We start from the raw sequence: 12832 nt of genomic DNA, 5'->3' as shown, positions 1-12832 counted from the left end.
TTATTACTGGATTCTGTATAGTCATGCCTTAAAAATTATGTAGAATGCTTCTTATTTTGGAAAAAGAAAGGATAACTGCATTTTCAAAGTGTGAGATACCTAGTTCTTATGGATGAAGCGGCTCCATATGGGTGGAGGAATGAAACAAAGTAGTAGGAGAGAGCCCAAATGCAGCCTTCATTGAGAATTCTTTTGAGCTATGTAAGTTTGTGTCTTTCTAGAGAATGCAGTCTGTTCCTGCAATTTTTTTTCTTTAGTTAGCTATTGAGGCATTAACATACATTATTATGCAATAGTTAGATTAAACGAACAGTCTGTGCTCATAAAGTCTCATTACAGAATTACAGTAACAGCTGGAATGAATAAGAACTGGGATCCTATTATTCTAGATGCTGTATGTACGACCTTGAAGTTATTTTGGTGTGGGAACTTTAAAGCACAGGTAGTTCTACTTAAAAGTCGAAGGAAGTTTTTGCATATTACAATACCTTCCTGAACTGGGTTTAAAGATAAAAAGCCCATCCTTGCAGCTCATTAGCATTTGATCAGATGAAATAACTGTTTGAAATTCTTTCTCTGAGAAGACTGTGATCAGAGAGCATTATTTTACTATTGTAGCTTTTGTTTCTTTGTTTAAAAAAAGGCAAATACAGGTACATCCTAACAAGTTAATACATATGTCAGCAACTTGCTTCAATTGTATAATTACGCAAACTATTTCAAGAACTTCTTTTGGGCATAAAATAGTAATCTCCTGTATACATTTAAGCCTTTAGCTTTCACATCTGTGACCTATATGTTTGAGTTTGCTCCCATGGTCTAGTGTGAGGTGTCCGTGCCCATGGCAGGGGGTTGGAACTAGATGATGTTAAGGTACTTTCCAACCCTAACTATTCTATGATTCTATGTGTCTGGGATTAAAATAAGCAGAACTAAAATTACAGTTGGATTAATTGTCTATGAGTTGCGCAACAACATACCAGACTCTCATCTCTCAGGTGGAATAAGACCTCTTTGTATTGGCATAGCTCTCTGACAAGACAGTAGGCATCATCATTCATCTCTGATACTAAGAAAGCTGAGAACTAGAAGATGCTACAAAACTCTTTAATGTATGACTGCCCCTTAGAGGAAATTTGATGTGTAGTCCGGTTGCAGTGATTGTAATGTGCTTGTTTTAGCCAGTGTTGTTAAAAATGAAGACCATTTCTCATGATTTGTTGGAAAGTCAAATCTTTAACTTCACATACTGGACTAATTGAATTGCAACATGTGAAAGCATAGAATTGCATTAAAAATAAATGTTGGTAGTAGCACATGGCAGAATAGAGCCCCTGTGCTGTAGCAGTTTCTCTGCAGTTGCAGGGGTAGGTTGATGTGGGTGGAATTTACTGGGGTTTTTTTTTTTCTTTGAAATAAAAACATGGTTCTTTATTGGAAATAACTTTGTACCTATGACTTTTGTCACTATGATAGTTTCTGAGGTCTTTGTGACTGCAAACCGGCCTTGCCTTGCCTTTTAGGCAACTTACAAGTTCATGAGTAAGCAAGTAACCTACTCATTCATGCTTAACTTGCCGCACAGATATGGGGCCTTTCTGCTAGCATGGGGTCTGACTGGATTTATTTTTGTGTCAACTCACTGATGACATATTGCATTTTTGAACAGGATTTTGCAACCAAAAATACAGAATTTTTTAAATTAGCATTAGCTTCTTTAGTGAAGTGGTATACTTTTGAGGGTTGCTGACTGCCAGTTATTTATCTCTTGGTCAGGTACAACTGGTAAAGCATCGTCTCCACCACCTGTAATAGACACAAGACAGATGAATGAGAAGCTGGAGACAATATTATATCAGCTCCGTCAGGTAACTCGAGAGAGGGATGAGCTGCGCAAGCGACTTGCACTTTCATCTCCTGGATCAACTTTTGATGACTGCAGGTAAAAATAAAGAAAGTGTAACATCTTAATTTAGTCCTCAATAGTGTTTTCAAGTGTCCTGTCTCCTGCTTGCCTGTAAAGCAGCAAGGATATTGCAATTTATGTATGTTGCTTGTTAACTTACTTGCATCCTGGTGATGTGTATGTAGGTGACCACATCCAGGTTTCAGAACTGCCTGTTGAATGCCTGTTCCCACTTTCTACGCAATTTTGCTGTGGGAATGAGGGGAGTCAGGCTTATCTCTGTTTTGAGACAAGAAAGCAAAAAGTTGTTTAGGCTTCCTGGGCTATGTTGTGGGAAGAGAAAGGTGACAGTGGCTGAAGCACTTGCTGTTTTCAAAGCAAGAGAGAAGAAAGGGAAATAGCTCTGAATACTTGGCTGGAGGACAGAAATTAGGAGAGGAAAAAAATATCCCAGCTATGTCTGTGCCTTTGCAAAGAGAGAGGTTTGGACTTCCATTGAGGGGAATACATGGTTTTTAGGAGATCAGCTTTCTGTTATACACATACTGGGGGACTGTGTAGCATTAACATTTTGAGAGTAAAGAACTCCCCTCCACTGAGAAGTTATGGGTGATGCCAAATTAAAATAATGTGTTCAAAGTCAGTTAATGGCCAGCAACCTTATGCAGCTCATTCTAATTTGAGGGTTAATAAGTTATGAGGAAGGTAGTACTGAGGGAGAGTATGGGTTAACTGTAGATAAGTGTTTTATTGTGTAGGAAGCAGAATTGGTTTATTTTAGAGGGTTAAAGATCTGCTGATGTTTATAAATGTGACTTTGGGCACACTGAGCAGGTACTTTTTGCCTTCAGTAAGCACATGTAAAAAGAAATTTTCTGAACCTTGGAAAAAATTGTCTGTCACTGAATCTGAAATAAAAGCAAAGCACAGATTTTCTGGGAGGTGTTGCCATGATGCATAATTTCTCTGAACTTCAATGTTTTATTATTGTTTGTATTTTATTTCATCAGCTCTATCTGTATGTGGTCAGGTGGTTAATTAAGTCTTTTGTCCCTATGAGATAAGGTCAAGATTTGAGCCATTGAACTGGAATTAAGAGAATCTGGGCATTTTACTCACTCCTGAGGTACTCATCTTAATGCCTTTTTCTCTCCTCCTTGAGTTCTGAAGTCTACTCTGAACAGCATGGTGTTCTGAGGGTTTCCAAGCATTGTGGGGACAGGAGAGGAAAAGGTTGCCAAATGTCAACATCTTTTGCATAGCTTCCAGTTACTTACACAGAGGGGTTTCTTACTGGAAGTCACTAGAGTTTAGGCATTAAGGATTTTATAGCTTACAATAATCTTCTGCATAATCCAGGATGCTATTAATAAAAGTTCTGACTAGCTGTCCTCTAGACTGTCCTAGTTTCTTCCCCTTTAATAGTCAAATCAATCTTCTGCTGCCAGTGAAGGATTTTTATGTTGTGGAAAATGTGTTTACAGTTTAAAGAACAGCTCATCAAAATAAACAGTGTATTTGGGCAGTGCGTGCACAGTATGTGTTAGATGGAGGATGCTGTCCTCCAAACAATTAAATATTTGAAGAGAGGGAAATGAATGAAGATTAGTAGTTGACATTTGTTTTCCTGCAGTGTAAAAGCAAGTACTACTCCCATCCACATACACATCTATGGTTTTTGAAAGGTTGCTGGTGTTTTTGTTTGTTTGTTTCTTTTGTTTTTAGTTTGCTTTGCATTCTTTCCTCATATAAAACTAATCTTCAGACTTCCAGGAGTCAAAGCCCAGACACTGCAAACTATTATGCTGAACTATTTGCTGAAAGATCACTATTTAGGTGGTGACATATACTACGCAAAAAGGGCTTTTGCTTTCCTGGCTTTGTATGCTGCTTTAACCATGGCCATACCAAACACAGGTGGTGTAAAGGCAAATCTTGACACGCACATCATGATGGCATGCTTCAGAACAGTTGCAGCTCACAACACATTCGTAGGCTGGGCTCTGCTGGCTGTGAAGACTGACAGTTGCAAAACCAAGAGTTGTTTTCCAAAAGCAAGTGTTGACTAAGTCTAGAGCAGTGGAAGAGGAGCCACAGCAGCGGATTGTGATGTGCTGAATCAGATGAACATGTGTCATCCTGTGGGACAGGAGTAAGATTGCTCGTGCTGTGCTTGTGTCACTTGACTGTATGTGTGCACGTGTTGTGATAATTTAAGCAAAGATTTGAGCAAATAGTTTAGTGCGCTCAAGGTGCGTTTTGTAGACTTAAACTATCCTTACTACTTATGTGGTAGTAGAAGAGAACTGCAAGACAAATAAAATCCCTGAAAATCGCCTGTAAGATGAGACTGTTTTATGTGTAGTCTGTAATTGTTGCTGGTGGTGCAGTTGCAATAGTACGTGATAACATGTTTCAAGTTGTTGGATAGGCATTGCCCACAAAGTTGGATCTGCCGCTGGCATTAATTTTTATGTCAGCATCAGATACATGTAAATGTCAGTCTCATTGTGGCCTTGATTTATGCTCAGGGTAATTGCACTGGAATGCAAAGGATTTTTAAAGTTGTTATATGAATATCAGAAACACTGTTGGGCCTTCAACGCTACCATTTTAAATTTGTTAACATTTGAATCACTGCTTCCAAAATAGTAACTGACACCTCTCCTATGTTAAAATCATGGTTTTCTGTATTTTGTGAGGCATTTGAGCATGAAACTGGTCTTCTCACTTAAACAGGAGTCAGCCGCTGCATGCATTTGAATGGACTTCTTTGTTGCAGCAGTTTTGATTATTGACTTCTGATCAATATTTCTCCTGTGTTTATCCCTGTTTTTCTTGCTGAGACATAAAGCCTTGGAATCAGCACTATGGAATATATGGCCTTGGCTATCCAGGTGGTTTTTATTTCATGTAGATGAGCTAGAATGCAGGATTGTTGTTCCTTCCTCATTGTGTAGGTAGCTTAATTTCTGTGGTTACCTACAGGCTATACATATGTTTATAGGATTATTTTTTTCTTAGTAGTGCTAGTACTACTTCAGCAATATATGTGATTGATGTTAGGCTTGTAGAACAAATTCTCACCATAGCTTTGAGACTGACCTAATAGTTATCCTTTAGTATAGATTCATACACTGAAATATTTTACATGAATATGAATTTATGATTACAGGCTTAATATGAACATGTGTTAGTGGGTCTCGTGAGCTTAACACTTCAACTGAGAGTTAAACTGTGCTTCAAGCTAATATTGTTATTTTAATGACTGTGGTGGACAGATGGTGTCTACTTTCATTAATTTCATCCTAAAGTCTAATTTAAATCAATACTTGGGGGTTTAGAGGTTCTGTTAAGGGTGTGAACATTTCGAATTGAGTTTTACTTATGCTAACTAAGGTTGTGTTTAAAAGAATAACACTGGTAGTTATGGTAATATATCTGTAACATGGTATTAATAATGTTCTACTTTTGGCACCCTAAACCAGTAAATTAAAAAAAAATAAAATTAAAAGACATCCCTGCAAATGTGACTTGAATATTTGTTTACTTCATGGGAATTTGGCTTTTAATTGTTGCAAAAGTCTCTCTGTCAAGGAAAGTTTTTCTGGTTTTGTTTTCCCCAGGAGCACTTCTCTGGAGAAAGGAGAAAAAGAGGAATTACAATTGAAGGCCTTACCACTCAGCAGCCCACATGTAACTGGATTGCTAAAAAACACCTTCATATCATGCACACACTCCCTAAAAGTCTGTGAATCAGATGTGGCTGGCATTTCTTTTTTCTTTTGTAATTTTTTTAACAACCCTCACCACTGCAGTAGTGTGAAACCATTTTCATTTTGATTCACTTGCCAGCTGCATTTCAGTTCCAGAATCTATGTTGCTGTTTTTGAAGCAAGGAGAATTCTGGTTGCTTTTCAGGCTGTTGTTACAGTGAAGCTGTTTGGGAGAGGGTGAGGTGGAAGAGAGAAGGGGTGATCTGTGCAGCACTGGGGCAAATCTGATATGAGAATAAACAGAGTTAAATGAGAAAGCAGTTGTTTTCTTTGGGTTTTGGTTTGTTTGTTTGTTTGTTTGTTTTTCATTGCCTGTGGAGTTACGAGACACCTAGGAGATGACACAGGGACAGCTGTCAGAAGCTTCATTGTGAAACTACGAAGTTTAATGGTGCGAAGATTTTGTGACTGTGTAGAAGAGGAACAAAATCAATTTAGGGTCTCTTTTAGAAGCTTAGTGCTTCAAAATAAGAAGGCATAATCCTGCTAATTTAGTTTCCTGCATGATTTGTGATTTGATTTTTTTTTTTTTTTTTTTTTTTTTTTCCCTAATAAATACATGAAGGTATTGTGCGAGGACCACACATTCTATATATCATCTATGTTGGTCAATTGCTTGACAAGGTAGATTATTTTAGAGAATTTCTCCTCTCCCAATCATCATGATATACTACAAAAAAATTCAGTCAGAAATTTTCTTTTGAATGACTTCGTCTTTCACTTTCTTCATCTTACTGAAAATTGCTTACTGGAGATTATATTTGGTTAATAATTATTTGAACAAAATTTGCAATTGACTTGCTCTTATGTCAAGAGACAGTTCTGCTCTGTGGTAACACTCCTGCTCGGAAGAGAGGTATAATGCACGCTTAGTACTATTTTTTTGCAGCTTTGGGAGTAGACAGAGTTATCTCATTATTAGATGATACATTTCAGTATAAAGCTAACACAGGTGAAAGCAATTTTTGTGGTTGCATCTTAATGTGGTTTCATCTTAATGTGAAGTGGTCAGTGTTTAAATTAAAGCATAGTATAACCTAAGTATCAGCAGTTGTGTGATACTGTTTTTTATTCGATATTAATTTCCGAGACTTTCATTCTCTTTAGTAACTGATATTTGACTTCATATTCTTTTTCCATGCTAGGCCTAGTCCAAAACCAAATCATGATTATGAAAGACTGAAGATACAGTGCATGAAGGCTATGTCAGACCTACAGTCTCTGCAGAATCAACACACCAAAACACTAAAAAGGTGTGAAGAAGCAGCAAAAGAGGCAGATTTTTATCAGTAAGTATGAATAAAGCTGTACAAGGTAAGAATTTACCAGTCTGTGCTAGATCATAAAGTATTAGAACATGGTAATCAAATATTTTTTTTAATTTTGTTTTTCCACGTTAATTGCAAGATTAGTGTTTGCCTGAATCAGATAAAACATTTCTGGCCTGTTTGAAATGATACAGTATGGATTGCTTGTTTTACTTTTAGGAATTTGAGATAAGAAATCCCTGATGTCTTGATGGGATCAACAAGGAAAGCTTAACTACTGTCTTGCAATTACAGTCCAATAGTCTTGCTGTCAGGCTGGAGAGCAGAGTATAATGCAAGAGAATGTCATGTCTTACTCTTTTTAATATGTTGTGATAGCTCTCATGCTGATTTGTGTAAATTTTAACGCAGCTTTAGACCAATAGTAAGCATTTATGAAAATGCAATAAAAAAGGGAGGAAGTGGTGAACATTTCTAGAATGTAGTTCTGTTTAAAAATCAGTTGTTGATGCAAGTAGGAACATGTTTCTCTTTAAGGGAACACAGCTTTGAAATTGAAATGTAGGTAAATTCTTTGTTTATTTCACTTAAATCTACACTATAAAGTATGACTAGTATTTAATGACAGCATTTATTTTCACGGGGGGCTGCTAGCTCTTACATCGTGCTTATGCCCACAACTCTTCAAGCCTGCCAGGATAGGCATTTTTTCCTTATGGTCTTCTTCCAAAACCTGAAAATAGCATTAAAGGTTGTCAATAGCTGCAGATGTAGCAAATTCTGTGGCATCTTTACAAAGAGCCTTATTTCTAGTTTCATTTGAGGATTTTCAAGTACTTCGATTTGCTAGTGAATTCTGTGCAAAGCGTTAATGTTTTGTACTTTGTAGATGGATTGTTTTCAGAGCTGAATTACCTATAATTGCCCAGTGCTGACATGACGCACTTGTATTCTTTATAAAAAAAAAGTGTTTTGCTCACCTTGTTTAGATGTTCTGTAGTCCCTGAAACCGTACTGTTTTACACTCTATTTCAGTATTTCCATGATAATGTAGATGGATTTACCCTCTCATATCAGAAGAAAAGTTCTGAGTTTTAAAAGATAGAGCAATTGATTGAAATACTCAAGTATACCAAGAATATGAGGCATATTCCTCAGAGACCAACAATTTAGACTTCTGCAAAATGATGCATATATACAAGTTTTTGCACTTGCACTTTTCTACAGGCTAAGATTATCTGGTCAGAAGACAGTATAGCAAATTTGAATTTATTCAGAGGTAGTTATTTTTATTCTAAGAACTTATTTACTTGAATTTGAATAATTCAGTTTCCAACTTTAAACTTCAGGGATGCTGAAACTCACTGTTGCAGTTTAGGTGCCTAAAAGATGACAACACATGTTGAAATCCATGCATGCAATTACTGTTTCTCTTATGAATAATTCTTTGGGTAAAGAAAGGAATTGAGAAGAATACGCTATTCAAATATTATTTTCTCCTGCAGGAATTCTTAAAACCCCAAGTTTTTTGTTTGGTTTTTTTTTTTTTTAAAAAGGTACCATTCCAAAGAATTTTATAATTTCCAACAAAATCTGAATAAGAGCAGATTAATAACCTACATGTAAAAACTATGTGTTTAGTTGTGTGAATATAATTTGTTAAAGGTTTTTGGTTTTTTTTTTTTTTTTTTAAGCAGGTTGTTCTAATTTTAAGGAAACTTTTTTTTTTTAATGCTTTGAGTAGTTCTGTGCCAGAAATGGTATTTCAGTTCATAAGGAAGGAATACAAAGTATCCTAAAATGTAAACTGGTTCTGTTACTTGCTGTCTGTTTGGTGGTGGTTTGGTGGGGAGGCATGGGGTTTTATTTGTAGGGGTTTTTTGTTGATGTTTTTTTCTGTTTGGATTTGGGTTTGGTTGTTTTTTTTAAATTTAGCAAGTATAGACTTTAAACATTTTACCAGCAGGTGTGAGAGTTCAGTTTGAATAACTCTTTGCCAACAAAATACTTGTCAGTATCCAAATGCTATTCTTTATTTGATCTGTAGTAGAAAATACAGTCAGTTGATTTTTCTGCTCTTTTTCAGCAGTGGTCTGGTCTAATTTTGGACTGCTACCGTGAACTATGATCTGAATGATAGCTTCCTTACGTGGCTGTCAATTGTTTAATTTTTAAGTGAGAGTGTATTTCTTCCAATAACTATGGTTTGCATAATCAAGTTCAGAGTACCTTTGATAGCTTTTTGCCTGCCTCGATGTAGTTGAAACGTACATAGTGTGTTTTTGTTTCTTGTGGGGTTTTTTGTTCGTTTGTGTTTTGGTTTTTTTCTTAAACCCAGTAGCATACAAGGAGATTTTTGTAGTTTTCATCTGTAATTTGGTTAGTTGCTGCTCAGCCAAGGGGCCCAAGAGAAAGTGGAGGTGATTAATGGGATAATTCCTATTATCTGCAGGATCATATTATGCTTGCATTGCACTATTTCTGTTTGTTCATCTGCTTGCTTTTACAATGGCTATGAAATGGCATTGATGAGTAGCATAAATCCATCATCTCTTCTGATGCAGTTGAAGAGCATGGTGTACTTTCATGTATTTTCATACTTATGTTCCAGTTTGTTTCTGATTTTTCTTCCCCCCCTCTCCCCCCCCCCGGTGTTTGGTATACTCAAATATACAAAATTGAGATAGTTTGACCTGCTTTCTAGGTAGGAAACCCATGCTTGAAATTACTTAGTCCAGGACTTTGTCCTTGCAAGTTGACCTCTAAGAACATTCTTTCATGTGCCGTGACAGCACATTGCACAGTCGGCTGCTGAGTGACCAGTCGCAACTGAAGGAGGACATGGATACCTTGAAGAGGAAAAATACGCAGTTGGTACGAGAACATAATCATCTCCAGCAGTCGTGTGAGGAAATGAAAAGACTTCACGATGAGGATCAGAAGGAGATAATGGACCTGCGCAGCCAGCAGCAGCAGGTGAGCTACATCTTGCAGTGTATATGCTGGAAGAGATCATGAATTGTTCCTTTGATAAATAACTCAGTAAAACCGAATGCACAGTGTTGCTGCCTTTTATGTATGACTGATTCTAAAACATCCACCTGAAATTTTACAGCACTAGGGGAGAAAATAAGATCTTGCATGCTAATTGGTTTTCTGTGTCTAGCTGGATAAAAGGACAAAGGGTATAGAATATTACATGGTATTAAGAAATTTTGATGCAGAGATGAAAAAACTCTGAGGGAGATTGTATATGCATGATGGCTTTTTAAGTGGGTGGAGAGGCATCAAAAACCTAGCTTGAAGTTGCAAAGTGATTAAAAAGATGACTATTTCGCTAGAGTGTTTTTGGGACAGGGCTAGCTTTAAACTTGCATGCTATTGGTTTTGGTTTTTTGGAAAGAATCGCAGTAAAAAAAAGAGTGACAAAGACTTGTTGTTTTTAAATCATTATTCTAGTGACACTGTAAAGGTTAGGGGAATGACTGGGCTAAGCTTGGTTATTTAGACTTGCAGACACTATTCAGTTAGAACAAAGGTACAGGTTGATTAATGTTTTTGAACTTGAAACAAGACAAACTTTTCAGGACTTGAAGAGGTGGACATTTCAGAACTATATATAACAAGCTGTCTCCAGGCCAACGTTTTCGCATGTTCTGAAGAAAGATGATCAATAGTAAGGAGCAACTGCTCATATCAGGACCATGGTTCACCTACTGACAAGTCTGGTAATTTAGTTAGAATAGTCACGGTAACATGTGGAATGGTTAAACAGAGTATCTCAGTTAACTGTATAGGCTGATTTACAGGGCAGACTTGCAAGTCAAACATTAGGCTTCAGAAACAAAACCAACGTGAACAAAAATAATTATTTGCTAGGGTAGGAAGGGCAAAGGTCAAAGCAAGCTGGATATGCTGAATGACACTTTGGGAGGTGTTTGAGGGCAGTGCAAAGAGGAGTGAAAGTTTGTATTTCCTTTTCATCCCTTCCTCTAACACTTCTCTTGAGAGTTGCGCTGTAAAAAGGTTTAGTGGCTTGGTTTAGAAGATAATAGAAATGGTTTGCTGTGTAAACCTGGACATTCATTCTTCTGTGCCTCAGTTTCCTGGTCTGTAAAGCGGAATGTAAAACCTCCAAGACAAGTCTGTTATATTTTGAGGTTCTGGTCTGACGTTTGAAACTATTTGGCAGCACAGAAGGAGGCTGAAGTATCATTGTCAGTATTTATTTAAAGAAATTCAGTCTCATGTCAACATCATGATTAAACTTTTAAAGAAAACTTGTACATGACTCTCGGTGAGAAAGTTGTCTAACTCCATTTCTCAGCATGTCAAAGTGAATCATGGTGTCTTGAAGGGGCGCCAAGAGTCTTATCTTGTCTGTGTCATTTCTTGTCTGAATTAGTCTAACTGCGTTGATCCCTCTGACGAGTTGTTTCATCATCAGGCTGTAGCAAAGCACAACATCTTGGTGGCTTCAGAGAGCCAAAACTTTTCATCAGGTTACTCTTCATGTGGGATTGTCATGGATTTGCTAGGTAGCAGCTGACCAGCTTAAATTTCTGCTGCTTGCGTATAAAGTTTCTTGTTGCCATGGCTGGCTGTCTTGGTCCAGCTGGGACTATTTACTTTTTCTCAGACTGCGATTTTGAGTGGGAGTCCTTCATTATTACACTGCTTCCTCTTTATGGTGTTTCTGACTTCCTTCATTAAACCTCTGTTAGTAAGTTTATGCTGAATTCCGTCCAATTTCTAGTATATTCATTTTTTTTTTTCTGTAATTATTTTGTGTGTTTTAAGCAAAAAGACATTCCACTGCTTTAGGCAGTGAGAAGTGGCTTGTTTGTGTTTGGATTCTCAAATCTTGGTTCTCAAACCTGTTTTGCAATTGCTTTGGGAAATAGTCTTCAGGAAAACTGCTCTCTTGACCAGGTTTAAAACAACGTCTGTTTACACTTTACATATGCCTACAGTTATCACGTTTAGCTTATCTGAAATGGTTCACTGAAGCATGCCAGCTAATCGTGGGTCCAACTGAGTGCAGTTTATGCTGCTGAGTCCACCGAGGATAGGGATGTATGCGGAAATAGGCATGCCCATGCGACTCTAGCCAAAGCTCAGCCTTGTTCCAGGACAGTTTTATGAACAGTAACTCACCCCTTTTACATGTCTTGGTTAGTTAAAGGAGACCGGTGTTAGGTGGAAGAACTTTGTCTCTCTCACGTTACCTGCGTGGAGAAGTGTTTTCCTGAAAGTGAGCAGGCAGTCTCTTTCAGTCTTCTTTCCTTCTGGTCTGCAGGCATCCATGTTCTTCCATGTTCGGGAACTGGTTCTTACTCTGAATATAAGACACAAAAACAGATGAGGAGCCGATTTCTGCACACAGGGTAGTTGCTGTGTGTTTGGTTGCAACATTTTATAGAGCTCATGGTTTCTATCCTTTTCTTCCAAATTCTTTTAATACTATTTATTTTCAGATAGTTGGAGACATAACTTTGTAGGCTGATGTTAAGATTATATAAGTTCTTGTCACATCTTTACGTAGAGCATTCCTGTTTCTTCCCAGCACTCTATCAAGCCCAAATTTTAATTTAAAAGACAGAAACAGGAAAAAATGAGCATAGCATTAAAGATAAGGAGTGGGGGCAAGAAAAGGTAAAGCCTCATTTCAGGCACCTATTTTTGCCTTTAAGGAGGAAGAAGGAAGAGATTTGTTGAAGCTCATTAGGGGCTTCTGTTGTTGTTGCTGGTCATTCACCATCATTGCTGCTATTTACAATAAGATTCTTATGGCGATGGAAATTGGTTTGAAAGAAAAATTCAGGTCAGAATTTATTCATGATTAAATGGATTTTCCTCTTCCTGTTCATATTTTATGAATA

General features: G+C 37.3%; 1 protein-coding gene across 4 annotated transcripts in view; it reads left to right on the top strand.

The window, feature by feature from the left end:
* DLG5 (discs large MAGUK scaffold protein 5) overlaps positions 1-12832 on the top strand; it is a 111346-nt gene that overhangs the window by 51518 nt on the left and 46996 nt on the right. For all 4 annotated transcript variants that reach the window (XM_030485711.1, XM_030485712.1, XM_030485713.1 and 1 more), the window contains exons 3-5: positions 1777-1942; positions 6828-6971; positions 9743-9926. In XM_030485711.1, coding sequence (XP_030341571.1) covers positions 1777-1942; positions 6828-6971; positions 9743-9926 — 494 coding nt within the window. The remainder of the gene's footprint in view (positions 1-1776; positions 1943-6827; positions 6972-9742; positions 9927-12832) is intronic.

This window comes from Strigops habroptila, chromosome 5 (assembly GCF_004027225.2).
Source record: "Strigops habroptila isolate Jane chromosome 5, bStrHab1.2.pri, whole genome shotgun sequence".
NCBI lineage: Eukaryota > Metazoa > Chordata > Aves > Psittaciformes > Psittacidae > Strigops > Strigops habroptila.
This window is presented reverse-complemented; position numbering and strand designations above follow the sequence as displayed.